This window comes from Xenopus laevis, chromosome 2S (assembly GCF_017654675.1).
Source record: "Xenopus laevis strain J_2021 chromosome 2S, Xenopus_laevis_v10.1, whole genome shotgun sequence".
In the NCBI taxonomy this organism is placed as follows: Eukaryota; Metazoa; Chordata; class Amphibia; order Anura; family Pipidae; genus Xenopus; species Xenopus laevis.
The window spans coordinates 34,099,095-34,121,416 of record NC_054374.1 but is presented as its reverse complement, the minus strand read 5'-3'; the positions used below and the strand labels follow the sequence as shown (position 1 = coordinate 34,121,416).

The window sequence follows — 22,322 nt, the reverse complement described above, 5'->3', positions numbered from 1 at the left end:
ATGTCTGTTTTCATCTTGCATTTATAAATGAGCCCTTGTATTTTGATATTATAGTATGTTAGTCAATACAAATGCTAAAGCGTTGCCTTTTGTTAAAATGTTGCACAGCTGAAAAATTTCTTTGTTTACGAGTGGGGAAAAATTCTCCCAGTCAATTTCAAAGACTCATAGACTGTTAAAAGTCCCCTACTTGAGGTTGTATGAGGTAGGTAATACCAAGGGTGTACTTTAGATGGGCTGTTATTACCTTTACTTTAGATGCTAGTGCTCAGCAATCCCAGCCTGCTCCATAGCCAATACGATGTGCTGTTGTTTGTCAGCCTTTTTTAAATGCTTTAGGGCGACAGACCGCACAAAAAAAAGTCTGTGTGCCCTGTGAGCCCACGAGTGCTGTCGTTTTATATTTGTGTTTATATTAGTGTTATTTGCACCATAGCTTTTCACATAAAAATAACGTATATTTGAAGGAACAGGGCTACCAAACAAATGCTTTGTGAATTCTGAGAAATGTTTTGCCTTTGCTGCTTCTGTCTCTGATCAGCTCATCTGCAATACTTTCATGAACTTTGTTTGTTTAAAAAGGGATTGTTTGGGAGAGAGTTTTTATTGGTTGATTATTTCAACAATGAATTGCATTGACCCACTAGCATATACTGGGAAAGTGACAGCCAACATATATGGGTGCATCAACCCACTAGCATATACTGGGAAAGTGACAGCCAACATATATGGGTGCATCAACCCACTAGCATATTCTGGGAAAGTGACAGCCAACATATATGGGTGCATCAACCCACTAGCATATACTGGGAAAGTGACAGCCAACATATATGGGTGCATCAACCCACTAGCATATACTGGGAAAGTGACAGCCAACATATATGGGTGCATCAACCCACTAGCATATACTGGGAAAGTGACAGCCAACATATATGGCTGCATCAACCCACTAGCATATTCTGGGAAAGTGACAGCCAACATATATGGGTGCATCAACCCACTAGCATATACTGGGAAAGTGACAGCCAACATATATGGGTGCATCGACCCACTAGCATATACTGGGAAAGTGATAGCCAACATATATGGGTGCATCAACCCACTAGCATATACTGTGAAAGTGACAGCCAGCATATATGGGTGCATTGACCCATTAGCATATACTGGGTAAGTGACAGCCAACATATAAAAGCAAAGTGAGCCCCAGGATATAATAGTTGTTACCTCCACCATATATTAACACAGTGAGCCCCAACATGTAATGGTACAGTGATTTCTAGTGGTGCAGCAGTAAAGTTACACCCCCTCCCCATCACTGGATTCAAATTTATTATTCATTGATTTCCTCACTATTTCCAAAAACATACAGTCGCTGCTCCTGCAGTGAAAGACCTTAAAGGGACAGTTCAGTGTGAAAATAAAAACTGGGTTAATAGATAGGCTGTGCAAAATAAAAAATGTTTCTAATATAGTTAGTTAGCCAGAAATGTAATGTATAAAGGCTGCAGTGCAGTGGATGTCTTACATAATAGCCAGACCACTAATTCCTGCTTTTCAGCTCTCTAACTCTGAGTTAGTCAGCGACTTGAAGGGGGGCCACATGGGACATTTCTGTTCATTGAGTTTGCAATTGATCCTCAGCATTCAGTTCAGATTTAAAAGCAACAGATATGACCCATGTGCCCCCCTCCCTCAAGTCTCTTGATTGGTTACTGCCTGGTAACCAGGGTAACCAGTCAGTGTAAACCAAGAGAGCTGAAAAGCAGGAAGTAGTGTTCTGGCTATTATGTTACACATCCAGTCACTCCAGCCTTTATACATTACATTTTTGCCTAACTAACTATATTAGAAACAGTTTTTATTTTGCACAGCCTATCTATTTACACAGTTTTTATTTTCATGCTGAACATTTCCTTTAAACCTCAAGCTCCACCGAGAAGGGGCCAATGTGAATGATGAAAACAGTGATTGTAAAGTAGCATTAACATATCCCCACAGTGTAAAATGGAAATAAATAACTGGTGGTTCAGGGGTACAGCAACTGCAGCAGCCATTCATATACAGAATCAGCCGTTCAGACATTAGCCTATTTCATAAGCATGGATGGTGAAAGTTGTGCAAAATACAAATTGCTGTCATATTAGTGTGCATTATACTTGGTCATTTAATAGACCCAGCTAAAACTGTTTGGATACACAGTTAGAAATCCTCAGGGTTCGGATTTGGTTCAGTATTTGGCTAAATCTTGAACACTGAATTGGGGGTTTGGCTGAATCCCAAAATAGTGGATTCAGTGCAACCCTAATATCTTTACCATATACAAGCAGCTGTGATGTGATTACACCACTGTGGGTGCCAGGGGTGCGATCACACACTCTATGATGCCCCCGGAGCTGTGATAAGCATATCAGGAGCAGCAGGGCAGGGGAATTTTTCAGCAGTGTGTGTAATGGCCACTAGGTAATTACTTCACTGGGGTTTCCCACATTCAGCCTGGCCTATAGGTAGAGATGGGATGCCCCCAGGCAAGGCAGGAAGATTGGGGCCTAAGTCTTGAATGGGGGGAGAGGTTTACAATATACACCTAAGCTGCACCCCTCATTCTGATGCCATAAAATGTCATTTTCCATTGTTGTTCAAGTTATGATGCTGTCTGTTAGCAAGACATTGTAGAAATCTGCAAATAGATGGCTGCTTCAGCTGAGGCTGTGTGGGCTGGAGGGCTCATTTACTCATTCAACAAATCCGTAAATAGCTTTAATCAGTGCACCAAAGGTTGAATAATGAAAATAAATCGTTGATTGGTTTCCATGGGTTATTTCCGTGTGGCACTTTGGCCCAGTGTTGGTAAATGAATGCTTTGAGTTCTACATCTCCACGTGTCTGGATTTTTCTCATGCCCCTGTAGCGTGGGAGAGAAAAGCTGGTCATCTGTTGACTTCAGGAGATTTATCAGATAACAATGTCTCTCTTTGCTTCTACTGATCTAAAGACTGTGGAAAAGTAGGGGGGAACAGAAGTACACTCGAAAATAGGCCAAATTGAAGGAATATTCATTTGAGGGGCTGTGGCAAACTAAATGCTTCTAATTTGGACTTTGTTTCTTCAAATATATTAGGGCAGAGACACACACTGCAATTCGGGGAGATTAGTCACTCGGCAACAAATCTCCTCTTCTTCCCTAAACTGCCTCTCACCGGCTAGAATGTAAATCGCCGGTGGGATGGCACTCGGATCGCTTAGTTTTCGAAGTCGCCCAAAGTAGCCTCACGAGGAAACTTCGGGCGACTTTGGAAAACGAATCGCTCCGAGTGCCATCCCGCTGTCTATTTTCATTCTAGCTGGCGGGAAGGCAGGGGAGGTAGTTCACGGAGATTAGTCGCCCCCGAAGAACTGGGCGACTAATCTCCCCGAATTGCAGCTTGTGTCTCTGCCATTAAGAGAGTAGTTTACTTATAGCAACTTTTCGGTTGGTCCTGACCCAGACAGCCAAAAAAATAATTGCTTTGGGTACAATTTTATCGCTGTAGTTACTTTTTACTTTTTTTTTTCTGTACAGACTCAGTGTATACTGTGCTCTCATTATCTCATTCAAAGTCTTATTCAAACTACTGCCTGGTTGCTAAGCTAAATTGGACCCTAGCTACCAGATAGCTGTTGAAACGTCAAATAGGAGATGTGCTAAAGAAAATCTAAACTGAAAAAGTTAATTGAAATGTTAAATACCCATTAAAGTGATAAATTACTAGGCAAAATCACATATAAACCATGTTACATGATTACTGTCCAAAAATAAAAATTTAGCATCTCTCCAGAATATGGCAACTCACGCATTTTCAGCCAAATCACGAGCCAATTATAGACTATAAGTAGTAATCCCAGCAATAACATTTTCTTTGCTTGTGGGGAGAACTGAATGAATTTCTATTTCTATACGTGACTGCTTTGCTTTAATGAGTCCCACTAAAGCTTTCCTTTACCGTTATTATTACTATTATTTTTAATCTCTCTTTTCCTTCCTTGCAGATGTTGCTGTTGTGGATATGAGTGACGTGGGAAGGCAGCCTTCTCTTTTCTATCACCTTGGAGTGCGAGAAAGCTTTGACATGGCAAATAATGTTATCATTTATCACGATACTGACCCCGATACCTCTTTTTCTCTGAAGGTAAATTAATAATGTACAATGTATTCAGCATATAACAATGTATAGTAGAAGGCAGCAAAACAATCCCTATTTCCCCTAGGTTCTCTCCTGGTGATAATTGCCTAGTGTTGGCTGGAGGGGTCGGCACCTCTCCCAATAGTATCAAAACAGAAATTTGCCAAACACAAAAGGCTAGTGTAGCGGGGATATCCCCTGCACGTTTATTTAGTCAAGTGATGTAACGTTTAGGGGGCGTGCCCCTTCCTCAGACCTGAGGAAGGGGCACGCCCCCGAAACATTACATCACTTGACTAAATAAACGTGCAGGGGATATCCCCGCTACACTAGCCTTTTGTGTTTGGCAAATTTCTGTTTTAATGTTTTAGTAGATACATTAGGGATGGTCAACCTGCAGTTGGCTGTTTGTTGACTTGCAGGTCTCACAGAAGAATACAGGCTGAAGGATATTGATGGGATACTAGAAGTTGTAGTTCAGCAACAACAGGTTGGCCATATCTGATTTGTGGATTCTTTTCCCCGTCTGTTTGGGGCACCAGACTTCCTGCATTGTCCAGGGTTTTTGTCTAAATCTGGCCAGCATTTCTGGGAACTAGAGAACAGGATGTACAAACAGTAGCTGCAAAGAAACAGGGTGTATAAATAAATTCAAATATGTTATTGTGTGTTTTTTTATTGCAATCAGATCTTATTAGCAATACATTTTCACAAGAGATATGTTCAAACTATTTTTAATTATGTTTTTTTTTTTTTCTCTTTTATTTTAGGACATGGTATCTCAGAAAGATACAGTAAGTGTGCCCTTGTTGTTTTTTTGATAATTTAGGCAGTAATAACCCAATGAATGTCAATAATTGGAGATTAGGTATTACAGGCAGTCCCCGGGTTAAGTATGTGATAGGGTCTGTAGGTTTGTTATTAAGGGCAGAGACACACTCTGCGGTTCGGGGAGATTAGTCGCCCGGCACTGAATCCCGGCTCCTTCCCGCTGGCTACAATGTAAATGACCGGTGGGATGGCACTCGGAGCGCTTCGTTTTCCGAAGTCGCCTGAAGTTTCCTCATGAGACAACTTCAGCAATTTCGGGAAAACAAAGCGCTCCGCCGTCGATTTTCATTCTAGCTGGCGAAGAGGCAGTTCAGGGAGAAAAGTCGCCCTGAAGAAGAGGAGATTTGTCACTGGGCGACTAATCTTCCTGAATCTGCCTGTATGCGAATTAAGTGCCATTCCTCCTGCGATTTTTATTCTAGCTGGCGGGAAGGCAGGGGAGGCAGTTCGGGGAGATTAGACGCCTCGAAGAAGAGGAGATTTGTCACCGGGCAACTCATTTCCCCCGAATTGCAGCGTGTTTCTCTGCCCTTAGTTGAATTTAAATTGAAACCTATATATTTACTTATTAAATGCAACTTAGACAGATGTTTGCCTTAACATAGTATTTATGTTAACCTTTCTGTGCTCTTCAGTAGACAACACACACCAGAGGGGATTGGGGCTGGTGGTTTATTAAAGCTAAATGCTAATAAAGGCCAAGCAAACTATTACTGTAATAGCCTCTATATGTAAGTGTGAGTTGCATGTAAGTTGGTGTATGTAACTAAAGGACTCCTTGTATTACTTCCAATGGAATAATAACTGATTGCAGTTGACTGCTTCTGTTAACTGTTTTCCTTGGGGTATGAATTATCTTTACACACTCTGCACCTGCAACATCATTGATTTTCTTTTTAATATCTTCTTATAGTTCAAAATTTGAATTCAAATTATAATATAGTTGGTCAGGAAATGCTCCTGGGCCAGGCCCATTCCTTTAGACTATAAAATTGTAAAAACCTTTAGTCTTGAACTGTGTCCAGTCAAAGAGCGTGCAGAATAACCTTTCAGAAGCCTGACATTTCCCAGAAGGATAACTTTCTATTAGGGATGCACTGAATCCACTATTTTGGATTCGGGCCGAATCCGAATACCGAACCGAATCAGAATCCTAATTTGCATATGCAAATTAAGAATGGGAAGGGGAAAACATTTTATGTTTCCTTGTTTTGTGAGAAAAGGTCACACGATTTCCCTCCCTGTCCCTAATTTGCATATGCAAATCCGTATTCGGTTCGGCCAGGCAGAAAGATTCAGCCAAATCCAAATCCTGCTGAAAAGGGCCGAATGCCAAACCGAATCCTGTATTTGGTGCATCCCTACTTTCTATAACTGACTTGCCTAACCATTTTCAGTTGTCTTTACTAGTCTGATATTGGTGGGCAACAATTTGTCCCATAAACTCTGAACCCAATGCTTAACCATGCAAACTGTGGAACACTATGACATTTGCTCAGGATATGGCACACTGTATGTGTATGGTTATCTCAGCCTTCTGGAATTGGTATAATAATCTAATTGGGTGATTATTAGGGATGCACCGAATCCAGGATTTGGTTCGGGATTCAGCCAGGATTTGGCCTTTTTCAGCAGGATTCAGATTTGGCCGAATCCTTGTAGCCGGCCGAACCGAATCCTAATTTGCATACGCAAATTAGGGGCAGGGAGGGAAATTGCGTGACTTTTTGTCACAAAACAAGGAAGTAAAATGTTTTTCCCCTTCTCACCCCTAATTTGCATATGCAAATTGGGATTCGGATTTGATTCGGTATTCGGCTGAATCTTGGGGGTTCGGCTGAATCCAAAATAGTGGATTCGGTACATCCCTAGTGATTATGCAATAATTGTGATGGTCAGTGAGAGAAAGCACAAAGTCTCTAACAAGCATTGAGGCACGAGCTGAACTCTCTGGGATGTGTGATTAGATGGGGAAAGGAAGCAACAAATCATACTCTATGACATTATTGTGCGGTTTTTATTATTTATGCATGAAGGGAGTGATAGTTGCACAGGTCATTAGCCTCATCCAAACAAAGTAATAACATTCTTCATTTAATTTGCTAGCCTCCAGCCAGTGCATTATTTTAACAGAGATTTTTTTTTCCTAAACACTGGGAGTTTTCTTCCCATGATGAAGAAGACGTTGTAAGCAGCCAAGCATGTCACAGAATTTTAATTATTTGCCCTGTGTTCCCACAGTGAAAATAAACACGCTCTGTCCTGTAATAACTGGATTTTAAAGCCATTTCTTATATTTTATGTAGAGAGCAGCCATATTGCTTAAAGGACATGTAATGTCCAGGTGCCAGTGTAACATTCTCGGCAAGCACAAGAAGGTTTTGTGTTTAGATGTTTCTGTATTAAAAAAAGTAAAGTGTATTCTAGTCACAGGTAGGGTTAATTAATAAAGAATTAGGAAAAATTATAATGACACAAATTCTGATCATCTACCACAAGAACCACTATTTTGAATTTTGAAAATTCTTTACTGTATGTGGAAAGGATGTTTCAAAACGGGAGGCCCTGCCCTGCCAAAATATTGGTTGTACAGGTATGGGACCTATTATCCAGAATGCTCGGGACCTGGGGCTTTCCGAATAATGGGTCTTTCCATAATTTGGATCTTCACACCTTAAGACGACTAGAAAATCATGTAAACATTAAATAAACCCAATAGGCTCATTCTATGTCCAATAAGGATTAAATATATCTTAGTTTGGATCAAGTACAATCTACTGTTGTATTATTATAAATAAAAAGAAAATCATTTTAAAAAATTGTGTGCATCAGCTTCCTATCCAGTAGTTTTTGGTTTGTTCCCAAAAGCAGACACCATCTTCATATAGATCTTCAAATAGCTTTAATATTGCAGAGCATTGGCAGTGATGAAGTACCTTGTATGTTATGTTTGTAACTTCTTTCAGTAAACATGGAAAATATGTTAATAGTCAAAAGTACCATAAACTGAGGAGTCAGAGTTGTATTCAAAGAATTTAAGTTCCGACTCAGGGCCAGTGTAGCAGGGTTGCATAGGAAACACTGTTCATTTCTGCAGAACACTCCCCTTTATAGACCACTAAATGTGATTTATTCTATAGAGGGCTAATGTATAATAATTATAGGCAGAGATTTATGCAAAAGTATTTAGCTCAGAAAATGTAATGGATGTCCTGGCACAACTTCCTGAGTTATGGTTCTCAGGTTTAAAGGAGAACTAAACGCTAAAAATGGCAAATGCCTTTTTTATATGGAACTTATTGCGCTGGCCTACAGTTTCAGCTTCTCAATAGTAACAATAATCCAGAATTTCAAACTTGACACAGGGGGTCGCCATCTTGGAAAGTGTCTGTGACACTCACATGCACCGTAGGCTCTGAGCAACTGTTGAGAAGCTAAGCTTAGGGGTCGTCGTTATTAATCAAGCAGAAAATTAGGTTTGTCTGTAATATAAGCTGATGCTACACGGCTGCTCATTAAATTCTGATGCTAATTGCACTGGTTTCTGTGCTGCCATGTAGTAATTATCTGTATTAATTATTAATCAGCCTTATATTGTGACATTTATATTCTATATGAACTGTATATTGTGAGTGAGTCCCTAAACTTGGGTAAGTGACAGCAGCACAGAGCATGTGCAGTAAATCCGCAGAAAAGAAGATGGGGAGCTACTGGGGCATCTTTGGGCTGATGATGTACAAGGTACATTTCAACATTTCTAGCTACTTCTTTAGTTAGGCTTTAGTACTACTTTAAATTTGCCTCTGGTTCAGTATATTCTGGGAATTAAATCTACCAACATGCTTTTTGTTTGAGTGTATGCCGTTCATCTGCCATAAGCACCACAGCAAAAGCTTTTGGCATGCAATATACAGTATGCAGAGAGACACTAGCTGGGATTGCTGCATACAGGGAATAGGGCAGAGTTTTAGTGCAGGGGGCATGGCAGATGTTTTAGTTCTTGGGGAACACTGCCATTCCAAAAATGGGGAATCCTCGCTAAGATTGCTGTCTGGGGAGAAAATGACTAGATGAAGTACAGAGGTCAAAAAGAAGGGAACAACCTAACCCCTACAGAGCATTTTATTTACATCACATGTTTTTTTTGGCATGCAGAGCTTAAGTGTCATACTCTCTGCCGACCAAAAACTTTGGGGGAGTTCACAAAACAATTGTAAATTTTATTTCTGAGGATTAACCCACAGCAGACTTCTACTTTTAGTCTGACTGCAGTTAACGATGGAAAACTTTATAAACCGCTTGGTTTTTGTGGGTTACTTATCCTTGAATAAACATAGAGCAGTTGTTGCTATGTTGAATATATTTATAAACATAAGGAATAAAGTTAAGAATATGTTTTTAACCTGGTCAAATTGTCGCCAAGGGGCCTTAGTATTTCCATTGTTGGGTGTGACAGTTTCCCAATGAAGAAATCTGAAATATTCTGAATGTCACTGAAACTTCCACCCTAGAGTATTTACATAGCATTCTGTGTTGTACCTGAATTTAGTTATGTAAATTGACTAATGCACCACAGTGGTAGAAATACTTCACAGATCATTGCTGTGTAATTCACAGCAATTGTTAATTTTATTTACAAAGCAGCAGCCTAATGCCTAGTGTTCTGGAGCAGTGATCCATACGTGCGTGACAATGGCAATGAATTCTACTGGTAAGATGCAGCTCCTAGCAATGCAAGGAAGTCAGAAAGATGTTACTGAGAAAAAGAAACTTGAGTGCTGTTAATTGAATGCAGAGGCTGCCTATTATTAGTATTTCTGGGCAGGAGCCGTATGGAGAATTCTATGCAAAGTAGCCTTTTCTTTACACAACCGTTGCCAGGTGAGTAATTGGAATAGAAAAGGAAAGCAAAGTATCAGGATTTTTCTCAGTTTCATTAGGTTTATTTTAGGGACTTCACAGACTGCTTCTATTTTTGTTTTACTTTTTATATTAAGGCATGCTCCGTGGCTTTATTTCGAGCTTGTATGTGTGTATTGTAATTATAGTAATACTGTGTCCGTTCTAATGAGTTTTTTAACTTTTATTGGCTAGTGCTTTTTCTCTGGGCCACCTGCGTGCGGAGGCCAAATTGGGCTAATCACACAGTAGGGCCTAAGGAAGCCCTCCGACAAGGCTCTCATGAACACACCAATGTGGGTTTGTCCAATGGGATTTTTAAAGGAAAATTATACTCCCCGAACAATGTAGGTCTCTATAAAAAGATATTGCATAAAACAGTTCATATGTAAAACCCTGCTTCATGTAAATAAACCATTTTCATAATAATATACATTTTTAGTAGTATGTGCATTGGGTAATCCTAAATAGAAAATTGCCATTTTAAAAAATTAGGGCCACCCCCTGGGATCATATGATTCACGGTGCACACAAACAAACCATACATTTTAGTTCACATGAGCCAATTAACAGACAGAGTTGTGTCCTTTTGCTTCCACACTTCTTCCTGTTACAGTTAGGGGCAGATTTATCAAAGGACGAAGTGAAGGTTCGAAGTTAAAAACTTAGAATTTCGAAGTAATTTTTGGGTACTTCGACTGTTCCAACTTTGATTCGAAGTTGAAAAAAACGTCAAAATTCGAAGGTCGAATTTTTTTGAAGTACTGTCTCTTTAAAAGTTTGACCATTTGCCACTTAAAAGCTGCTGAAGTGCTGTTTTAGCCTATGGAGGACCTACTAGAACCTGTATGGAGGCAATTGGGGGAGTTTGGGAGATCAAAGGTCAGAGTTAAAAAAAAACTTTGATCGAAGTACGATCGTATGATTCTAAGTAGGCCGAATTTGACCCCAAAAAACTTCGACCTCCATTTGATTTTGGTAAGATTCTTTATGTTAATTAATATGATATGAACTATCTGTTGCTTGGGGGTAAAGTTTCCTTTAATAGTGCTCGATTGATATCTGGGCAATTTTCGGCCACATATTGGTCAGACAGGCTCATCAGTTTGTACCAAGCACAGGTCACCATGAGCTTGCGTATGGGCTACTTTTGTAGTGCCCATAATTAGCATCCCTATTAGCCATTCTTCACTGAAACTGTTGATTATTGTCTCATGTATGAAGCTAAAACAATGACCTCCCTGACTGATATATGATTGAGGCATGTTTAGATATCGAAGTCTGGAAATTCCTGTTGGAGGGAAGACCAAATTAGGCTCTGGATTCACTCTTTTCTCAGTGGATATACTTTCTACGTTTGTAGATATTGGTATCTGGTGAAAAGTTTTTTCTCTTCAGTGTTATTTTTAGAGGGGCAGATTGGGGCTGGAGTCCTGTGCGGGTCCAGTTGGTCAGACCAGTTCCCGACTATGACCCAACTCTAACATCGGGTAAACCCCCCCACACTTAGACCTGCCACCCGACCCACAAATATTTCCCATACCTTCCGACCTAGAAACAAGGACTTCCCAACCCAGTGAAACCGAAAGTGACATCACTGTAAGTGGGAAGTGACATCACAAGTGCACCTATTCCAAAGGGAAGGGAGAGAAAGGTGTCCCATAGGCTATTATGCTCACAGCATCTACAGGCGCTTCTGCTTTGCCTGCAGTCAAGAGGTGAATATTTGGTTATTGAAACTTCCTCACACTCTTTCTACTCTGAAGGGACCCATAATATGTGAAGCCATGGTCAGCATTCTGCATGGCCTTTTGCAAATACTGCTCTGGAAAATGATTGGGCTAGTGAACTATAGTATCACTTTCAATAGAACAACATATATGTGTCTGTGTCCACCAGTCAGTGCTGTGTGTCATTTTGTTTATTATAATTGCATATTTTGTCACTGTGCATCATTTGGTATTAAACTTTATTTAATCATTGTTTATTTTTTTTCATTGCAGGCCTCTACCGGTAACTATTACTTTATCTCATACATCTTGACCCCATGTGGGGATTATTTTTGCTGTGAAACTGATGCACAGCGACGAGCCTCCGAGTACATGCAACCAAACTGGGACAACCTCCTGGGACCTCTATGTGTTCCTCTGGTGGACAGATTTATAAGCTTGCTGAAGGATATCCACGTAACATCATGGTAAATTTTAGCACAGTCATAATATACATCAATGAAATATTGGCATTTCTTTTGTTGTTTTCTTCCAAGGGCAATCAGTAATGTTAATTGGAAAATGTATTTCACCTGTTGTAACAAACAACAAATGGATGATGGAACTAAGCTTAAAGTAGATGGCTAATAGAAATTTCTTCTATATCAGTGGATTAGAAAAACAAGTCTGTGACAGCATTGTGTTCCTTTTCTGCATGTTTGCATTTATACTTTTTGTAAGAGTGGCTACATTGCTGCAAAGAGGTGTTCTCTCTTCATGACCAGTTTCTAATTTGTTGCTTTGGATAATACCACAATAGAGGCTAGCTATATAGCAGCCCCCTTTGAATAGAAATGTGCAGAGTTTATAATTTTCCATATCATTAAGACAAAATAATTAGAATATAAACCTTACAGTAGAGTCCTGCGCGGGTCCATTTTTTGGAACCCGCAACCTGCAACCCGCATTCTTACCCGCTTGGACCCACTACCCAACCCGCAAGTACCTTTTCTGCAACCCGGATGCGCGACCCGCTGACCATCAAGAATCTGGAAGTGTTATCATTGTAAACCGGAAGTGACATCATTGGAAGTAGACGTGATCAGAAAAAAAAGAGTTAAAATCACTATTGAGAAGGCCCGAACCGCGACCCACAAACCCGCAGAACCGCCGACCCGCGTCTATACTCAAACCCGGAACTCCTACCCACAGGTTTTTGTGGGTAACCGACCCGCTGCAGGACTCTACCTTACAGGTATATCGATAGATAGATAGATACAGGTATGGGATCCATTACCTGGAAACCCATTATCTAGAAAGCTCTGAATTACGGAAAGTGTGTCTCCCATAGACTCCATTATAATCAATTATAGTTTTTTTTTTCTGTAATAATAAAACAGTACCTTGCTGTACTTGATCCCAACTAAGATATAATGAATCCTTATTGGGAGCAAAACCATCTTATTTTGGTTTATTTATTGTTTACATGATTTTCTAGTAGACCTAAGGTATGGCGATCCAAATTTCGGAAGGAAGGATCCGTTATCCGGAAAACCCTAGGTCCCGAGCATTCTGGATAACAGGTCCCATACCTGTTCATGCTTTTATAATGAAGTCACCGTTTGCTGGATTATTATACATAGCTTAGAAGTGATTCTGATTCTGAAGCTTAAAGCGAATCACACAAATACATATTAAGCAGTGTAACATAGGGACAAGGACTTCATTAACAAAGGATTAGCAAGGTTAATTGGACAATATTACCTATACTTTGGTGCTCCTTTTGGATTTAATTTGCTGTAAAGATCTAGCATGCATTTTATTAAGGATATCAGAGATCAAGCAAAAGTATATCTGCTGAGCTGCCCAATTATGAACAGGAAATACTTATAGATTTGCGCAATAGAATCACCTCATCAGTAAAAGTCCTTAAGTTGCCTTTTATTTTTGTCTGTATTATAACATCAGTTTTTACTTTGGATACTTACTTTGGATGCAGATATTCAACATCCAAATTTGAACATGTTTGGCACTGTCAGCACAACAAACCATGGGATGTGGCACCTTGGGGGAGGCCTTTAAAGCTTATTTAATTGTTTTATTCTACTCTTAGTGCTTACAACAAGGAGACCCTACTTAGTGACATCAGAAAGGCCAGAGAAAAGTACCAAGGGGATGAACTTGCCAAAGAACTGGCCCGGCTAAGATTACGCATGGACAACACAGAAGTCCTGACTTCAGATATAGTAATTAACCTGCTCCTGTCGTACAGAGACATTCAAGTAAGAGCTTTAGGTCTCAAAACCTTCAAAACATGATAATTATAACGAAGCAACATTGAAATACTAATATTTTTGTTATGGTTTCATTTTGTTATGGTATCCTTTATGCTTTTTCATTGTAATTGATTTATTTCCATTTGTTGTACAGGTAGGGGACCTGCTATCCAGAATGCTTGTGACCTGGGGTTTTCTAGACAACGGATCTTTCTGTAATTTGGATCCTCATATCTTAAGTCTACTAGAAAATCATTTGAACATTAAATAAACCCAATAGGCTGGTTTTGTTTCCAATGAAGATTAATTATATCTTGGTTTGAATCAAGTACAATGTACTGTTTTATTATAACAGGGGAAAGGAAACCATTTTTTAAAAATTTGGATTATTTAATTATAAAGTAGTCTATGGGAGACAGCTTTTCCATAATTCGGAGCGTTCTGGATAATGGGTTCCAGATAACTGATCCCATACAGTACCTATACTAGTAACAATTTAATTAATTGTATCCTGCTACCAAAATAAGCTGTTTCAAATTAAAAAGAACAGCCTCGAGAAGTATATTTACACCTTAGCATTAGCTTCACACTAGTTTATTTTTTCCCAACAAATGCTGTTTTGTAAGGAGACCATATATATCATACATTTTAGCCTTTAAATTGGTCTACAAAAGAATGCATTTTTAGTGGTTTATTGCTAGAGGAGAAAATAAGTATCAATGCGAAAGGCTATCTCCCATAGGGGCAGATTTATCAAGGGTCGAATTTCGAAGTAAAAAATACTTCAAATACGACCATCAAATTAAAATACTTTGACTTCGAATATCGAAGTCAAAGGATTTTTCAACGAATTTTGCAATTGAACGATCAAAGTAAAATCGAAGGATTCGAACGATTTTAGCGTACAATCGAACTATTTTACTTCGATGGGTAAAGACTTAGAAAATGATTGTAGAAGGAGGTCCCCATAGGCTAAAATAGCACTTCGGTAGGTTTAATTTGGCGAAGTATTTAAGTCAAAGTTTTTTTAAAGAGACAGTACTTTGATTATCGAATATTCAAACTATTTTTACTTTGAATAGAAATCAAAGTAAATTCGAAGTCGTAGTATCCTATTAGATGGTCGAAGTATCCAAAAAATTACTTTGAATTTCGAAATGTAAATGTAAAAAAAATCATACAATTCAGATTTTTTTCTTGACTTTATTGAGTCTTTTCTTGCACTAGATATTTTTGAGTTAACTTGTTGAAAGTACTGTACAAATGTGGATGGGAGCTTGGTCGAAATGGTTTTAAGAAAATAGTGAGAAATTTTCGGATTTTAGTAAATAACCTCCTTAGGGGGAAATTCACTTAAGGGTGAAGTGACTAACGTTAGCGAAAATTCGCCAGCATGACGTAATTTTGGGGCTTCGCCGATTTACTAATGGGCACAGGCGTAAATTCGCTAGCAAAGGAGATAGACTCTAGCGCTACTTCGCACTCTTACGCCATTTCATTCTGGCGAAAGAGCGTTACTTCGCAAATTCACTAAGATGCAGATTTTACTGAACGTTACCTGTTGCACCAGACTTGCCTTCGCCACCTCAGACCAGACCCAAAAAACGCTGGTGACTTTTCAGTTTTTTAGGGTGATATGCTGCAAAAGATCATACATTTTTTTTAGGGTACACGGCTTCCCCCCTACATTTCCTTAAATATGGCACACAAACTATACACTGGGCTAATGTGTGGGGCAATATAAAAACTCTTATTTTATTTTATTTTATGATGGGCTTGTGTAATGTAATATTTTTGCTGCAACATATACGTCCATTGAAATTTAACTTCCCGCAGTATGCAAATTAGCCAACGCTAGTGCAACTTCACTTTGCTTGCCGAATTAACGCTAGCGAAACTTCACCATCGTTTGGTGCCCTGGACGCAACTTTGCATTTTAGTGAATTAGCGTTGTCCTGGCGAATTTTCACCTGGCGAATTTTCACCTGGCGAAGTGCAGCGAAGCCGTCACTGGCGAATTTCCGGAGGTTAGTGAATTGGCCCCTTAGTTTGCATACTCCAAAGGCTTTCCATAAAATGGGTCTCAATTACATGTATTTAAGCCTTCCAAGCAAATCATCTAGAGGCTCTGCAGCAATGTCAGGAAGTTGTTTGTGGAAGGGGATACCAATGGAGCTTAATGTAGTAGCTACTGCCATACATCTGATTGATAGCTTCAGTGGTGGTGCTTATTTTTTCTGGATATTGAGCAGGATAACTCTCTACAAGTCAAAGAAATGCACCTTAGGGACATGCACATACACACTTTGTAGAACGCCATTGAGTCTGCTATTATAAACAATGAATGTGACTGGTATGTAATCTGTGTTTTCATGAGTAAAGCCAGTCTTTTTAAGGACCTTCATTCAAGTAACATACATAGATTAGTAAAGGCTATGTGCCTATTCTGCAAAGTGTGTATGCATTTGCTTTATATCAAGATCATCTTCAGGGAGATTACATTGTTAAGGCTTTAGAAGCACTCTCGCTGTAAAGAAGAGATTACTGGTCAGATGCCGTTGCCAGCATTTAGAGAGCTTGTGTGATGTATTTGATGCCTGAACAATTTATATGTACATAAATAATTGTATTTAGCTGCATTCTCTGAGACATTTAAATAAAGGGCTCAATTATCATAAAACTTAAAACTATTTTTATGGAATACATGCATTATGTGTTTGTCTGATTCCAGTATTTATTGTGTTTCAATTCAGGACTATGATGCCATGGTTCGATTGGTGGAAACTCTAGAAATGCTGCCAACTTGTGACCTAGCGGATCAGCATAATATCAAGTTCCATTATGCCTTTGCTCTAAATAGGTAAGGAATATTATCAATGATTTAAAGAGCGAGATAAAGATCAATGCAACACCCAAAGTCAAACAAGGGAAGAACTATGTGATGCTTATTGGCAAATATTGGTGTTATAATTATAATTATTATAATATTTTATTCTATTTAGTATTACTATCTAGCCATTTGTGGGCAGGCCAGAAATGCCCAGGCCTAGGGCAGCAAAAATTGGGGGGGGGGGCAGCTTGTTGTCCACTGTCCGCGGAGACTGGGTGGGAGATTTTGACAGTAGCTTGGAGCACCCAATCCCCAGTGGAAGAGAACACATTGGGCAGAAGAAGCATAGTTGGGAGGGCAATCGGCAAGCAGCAGGTTGATGAGAGGATTGTGAGCAGCAGGGTGGAGGTCGAGTGTAAGTGGTGAGGGGGCCCAGGGACACAGCATCTTTAAATCCAGCCCTGGTCATAAGTAGGGTCTTCTTGTTCCCAGATGGAGGGAAGGGCTCTGTACAACCTGTAGTCTGTCTCAGTGGCCCTGTAGCATTTGGGTTCTGAGTTCAGTTCTAATTTAGGCATGAGTTCTATTCCTATGTATATTAACATATATATTATGTATATTAACATATATTCTATTATGTTTTCCTTATGTCCACATCAGTTTTCTTCAGGTACTCTAGTTTCTTCCCAATACTCCAACAACATACAGAAAGGTTAATTGACTCCTTCTGAAATCCACTCTAGTGTGTGCTATAGAAATAAATGAGAATATACAAGGGGAACAGTGTTTGGTTTTCAGTCTCATACTTGGGGTGGAGGGGTATAGATGGATTGGCTCAGTGGGATGATTCCAGATAATCACAAAAATTGTTTATGCTCATGAACAGGTAGAAACAATCATATACAGTTAAGAATAATAGCAGTCCAACATCACTAACCTGATCAATCACTGTTTTTAGTTGAAATTATATTTCTACATGACAAATAATTCACTAGTAGGTTTAGTAGCGTAATTAACAGCCATGACATACATGCTGCTGATTCTGTGTAATTTAATCATTAATTGAGGCTTGTTCAAAAAAATAATAGTATTTAAAATAACAAATTGTCCCAAATAATAGCAGTGTGTCAATCATTCTGTGAAAAAACAGGGGTCAATTAAATGCAGCAAATGTTGTGCATGCTGGTTATAGTGCATTTCTCTTTGAACATCTGAATAAAATGGCTCATTCCAGATATTGTTCCAAATAACAATGTACTTTGATGAAAAAGGTGATTTGATAGCTGCTAAAATTATCTCAAATGCTTTAAAATGGCAAACAAGCCTGTACGATGTGTAAGAAAATGGAAAACTTGCGTGGTGGAGCAAGCATCATAATTTAGGGGTGTTTCTCAAACTATGTGTTGGGCCTATTTATCACATATCAGGGATCATCGATTAGTTTAAATACATTTAATACTTGAAGAGGTCATGTTGCTTTATGCCAAAGAGGTAATCCCTTGAAATGGGTGTTTCAACAAGACAATGACCCCATACACACCAATGCACAAGCAACATCTTGGTTATTGATGTTATGGAGTGGCCAGCCCAAGCCCTGGACCTTAATCCAATAGAAAACTTCTGGGGTGACATCATCAAAATTGCTGTTTCTGAGGCAAAACCAAGAAATGCAGAACAATTGTAGAATGTTTCAGAAGTTAGTGGAACTCATGGAACAAAGTTAAGATTGTGAAAATCATTAAGTATGCCCTGATTGTTGGATTGTGCAGGTTATCAAGATTTCTGATACCTTCTTAAAACTCATCACACGGCATAAAAATTCAGAGCTGGTCTTGGGATAAATGAATTAAAATCTGTGATAAATTTGGTAATGTGTGCCCTTTCCGCATTAAAAAAAACTTCATGCAGTATTTTTATATAGTTTATTCAGTTTGCCTGCAAATCCATGAATAACTGGTTTATATACAAAAGAAAGGTAGTTCAGTAACCTGTTATGTGAGTGGCTGTTTAGTCGAGACATCCCAAAGGCTAACCCTATCACATTAATTTTTAAGGGTAACTCAACCTGAAAAGAAAAAAATCACTTCTATTAAAAACCCACTTGTGCAAAAAGGGTTGTCTGTTTTATGCAGTTTTCAGGCATGGGTTAAAGGTAAGAATAAAAGCAATTTGCAACTGTTCTCTGTATTTTGCTACTCCTAGTGGCAGATTTATGTAGGTTTGAATTGTAAATTCAAATTTTTGAGTTGTGTTTTTTTGTGAATGATTGGAATTCGAGATTTATCATACCTGGACCCTGGGAACAATTTGAATTCAACTATTCACCACCTAAAACCTGCCGAGTTCATGTAGAATTCAAAGGCTGAGGTCCAGTGACCCATTTGAAGATTTTGTGAGAACAAGGAAATGTGGATCCCCTAAATTACAGCCTAACAGTAATAATAATTCTGATAGTTATAGCAGAGGTCTGACTGAAGTCAGAGTAAACCAATTAGAATAAGTATGAGGCGAAAAGAACCATGTCTATAACTAAAAGTGAAAGTTCAAAGAACATGTAAGGCAAGAAATCTTGCTTAACAAAAAAAAGAGTAAAGTAAATTATCAATTATTTAAGTGCCCGTTTGTAATACAGTTAAAGGGTTAAATACACCATAAATAGATTGATCTCTAAACTAATACTTCGTGAATTTTAAAATGTGAAATAGAGCAAGTGTTAATCCATTATTGAAGAAATACCCAATTGGAAATATACTGATTATACAAAATTTATAAATTACGATATAAATTAATATGTTTTTCGAAGAATAAATCAGTCAATATTGGTTTAAAAAACACAAAGTTAAATCTTATTTCACTCCTGCATCGAACATCGGCCCAAATGTGGCTATTTTTCTTAATTTAGTAATTCAAGATATTATATCACTTAACTCACATGTATATGAAAACAACACATTAAGGGATGAGTGGAGGGCCATTAATGACATGCAACAATGGAATGATGTCCAAATTAAGCCATCAGATAAGGGTGGGAATATTGTCTGGCCAAATGACATGTATTTGGAGGAAGCTAACAAACAACTTGCCTCTATCAGTTACGAAATCCTGGGGGATCCCACTGACAACTTTCAAGAAATATACAGTAACATACTGGGAGAGGCCTTTAACAACAATTTAATCTCCAAAAAGTGTATAATCCTTTCTAACAGTAAAAAGGCCGAGAACGGCAACCTTTTATCTGCTCCCTAAAGTTCAAAAAATGTAGAAAACCCCCCAGGGAGACCCACAGTGTCCGGCAACTGTAATTTAACTGAAAAGGCCAGTCAATATTTGGACGTTAGAATATGTCCAATAGTAGAAGGATTAGACTTATGCCAGAGAAACATTAGATGTTCTCTCACAAATAGAAAATCTTGTGGTGAGTAGAACCACACTTCTCATAACGGATGTAGAGTCCTTGTATACATCCATCAGACACGACCTAGGCCTCCAAGCTCTTAGGTTTTTCCTTATGGAACATTTGGGGGAGAGAGTGGATATGGTGGATTTCATATGTAAGTTGATGAAATTTGTTTTGTGTTATAACTATTTCACATTTAATGGAAACTTACTGTGCCCCATCGTATGCAAATCTCTTCTTAGGATTTTGGGAACGTACTACAGTTCAGGGTCCATCAATGTCATCATATTGTACCAAAATCTGTAAGTGGATTAGGTACATCGATGACATCTTACTGATCTGGGAGGGCACACGAGCAGAAGCCGTGGACTTTGTCACAAAACTGAATGACAATGACTTTAATGTTAAACTTACTATGAGATCTCCGAAGGGTCCGTCTCTTTCCTAGATCTTTTGATTGAGATAGACCAAGGAGGGCATCTCCTAACGAAAAATTATAGGAAATCCACAGCCACCAATTCTCTACTTGCTTATTCTAGCTTCCATCCCCATCCAGTAAAAAAATTAGTTCCAACTGGTGAATTTCTTAGGCTTAGGCGTAATTGTTCCTCATTGGACCTGTTCAAAGAATTGGCCAAAGAACTTAAGTTAAGACTCGAAACCAGAGGATACTCGGGAAAAGTAGTCAAGAAAGCTTATAACAGGGCAATATGCACGGAAAGATCAGAGCTGTTAGTAACCAAAACCAAAACTAATGATAACAATGGTAGTGTACGATTTATTTTGACTTACATTACCAACAGCTCTCAGATCCAGGAAATTCTAAATAAGTACTGGGCTGTGCTATTGGAGGATGAGACATTGGGGACACTCTTACAGGAAAAAGCATCTATTTGTTACAAAAGAAGCCCCAATTTAAGAGACATCTTCACTAGAAGTAATTTTCAGGCCCCAAGGCCCATAACCAATCAGAGTAATTGGGGATGCTTTCCAAGTGGCAATTGCAACATGTGTGACAAAAATGCACTAGTGCACTAATGCACTATTACTATCAGATCTAAGAAAATCCGTTGTTGTGATTAGTTTACCTTGTCATCAGTCTGATTAGTATCAGGAGAAATTAGGTTCCAAAAAATATGAAATGCTAATGAGAGTATATAATTAGTTTTCCCCCTCTCAGTAATATGATCTAATTTAATTTGTTTTATCTAAGGCTCTTGTGATTCCTTTTCTTTTATCAGCAGCTAGTGGTGTTAAATGCACAAAGAGCTGGGCATGCACCTGCTAGATCAGAATTCTCGTGTCTTAACCTCTGGCCAAACCGTAATGGAAATCTGCTTTCATAATACAGTATCTTTTGTTTAATGAACTTGTTTTATCCTGTTTTGTTTTTTGCTCCTGTTTTGTTTTTTGCGCCGTGGGTCACTCACCGGTGTTTCAATGAGGGCCCAGAATATTTTTGTGTAGCAGGGTCTGGGGCCCAAAAGTTATGCCATGGATTAGAAGTGGAAACTTTTGGAAAGAGGAAGACCTTTTCTTTTTGGGGCAGGACTACTCCAAGGGTAACAAATAGGGATGCACCGAATCCACTATTTTGGATTTGGCCGAACCTCCAAATCCTTTGTGAAAGATTCGGCCGAATACCGAACCGAATCCGAACCCTAATTTGTATATGCAAATTAGGGTTGAGAAGGGGAAAAACATTTTACTTCCTTGTTTTGTGACAGTCACTCGATTTCCCTCCCCACCCCTCATTTGCATATGCAAATTAGGATTCAGGTCGGCCGGGCAGAAGGATTCGGCTGAATACGAATCCTGCTGAAAAAGGCCGAATCCCAAACAGAATTCTGGATTCAGTGCATCCCTAGTAACAAATGTTTCTCCAGAAAACAGACAAAGACAGAATTTTGTAAAGTTGTAGGTAGACAGCTCTGCCTCTGCTGAAAGTTCCCTGGTTCAGATTCAACTTCCTTCGAATAAACAAGAAGTTAAATCGATTCTGTTTGATGGAGATGTGCGGGGGAAACTCCCGGAGGGCTTTCCTGTTCACCCAACCATTTGCCTATACCATGGCCATTCTCTATTTCTATCTGAAAACAAAGAAAAGAATAGGAGGGGAGGATAGAGGGTAATATATAAGGAGATGTGTTAAAGAGAATAAATCAAGAAAAAAAGCACAAGCTATTAAAATAATGAATAAGATTTATAGTAAATGTGATG

The 22,322-nt window shown here is 38.9% G+C and overlaps 1 protein-coding gene across 2 annotated transcripts in view; it reads left to right on the top strand.

The window, feature by feature from the left end:
• The window catches only part of LOC108708885 (mitogen-activated protein kinase kinase kinase 15), a 79,772-nt gene that overhangs the window by 17,664 nt on the left and 39,786 nt on the right, over window positions 1-22,322 (top strand). For both annotated transcript variants that reach the window (XM_041583611.1, XM_041583610.1), the window contains exons 2-6: window positions 4,027-4,166; window positions 4,931-4,954; window positions 11,894-12,087; window positions 13,713-13,881; window positions 16,629-16,735. In XM_041583611.1, the coding sequence (XP_041439545.1) occupies window positions 4,027-4,166; window positions 4,931-4,954; window positions 11,894-12,087; window positions 13,713-13,881; window positions 16,629-16,735 (634 nt within the window). The remainder of the gene's footprint in view (window positions 1-4,026; window positions 4,167-4,930; window positions 4,955-11,893; window positions 12,088-13,712; window positions 13,882-16,628; window positions 16,736-22,322) is intronic.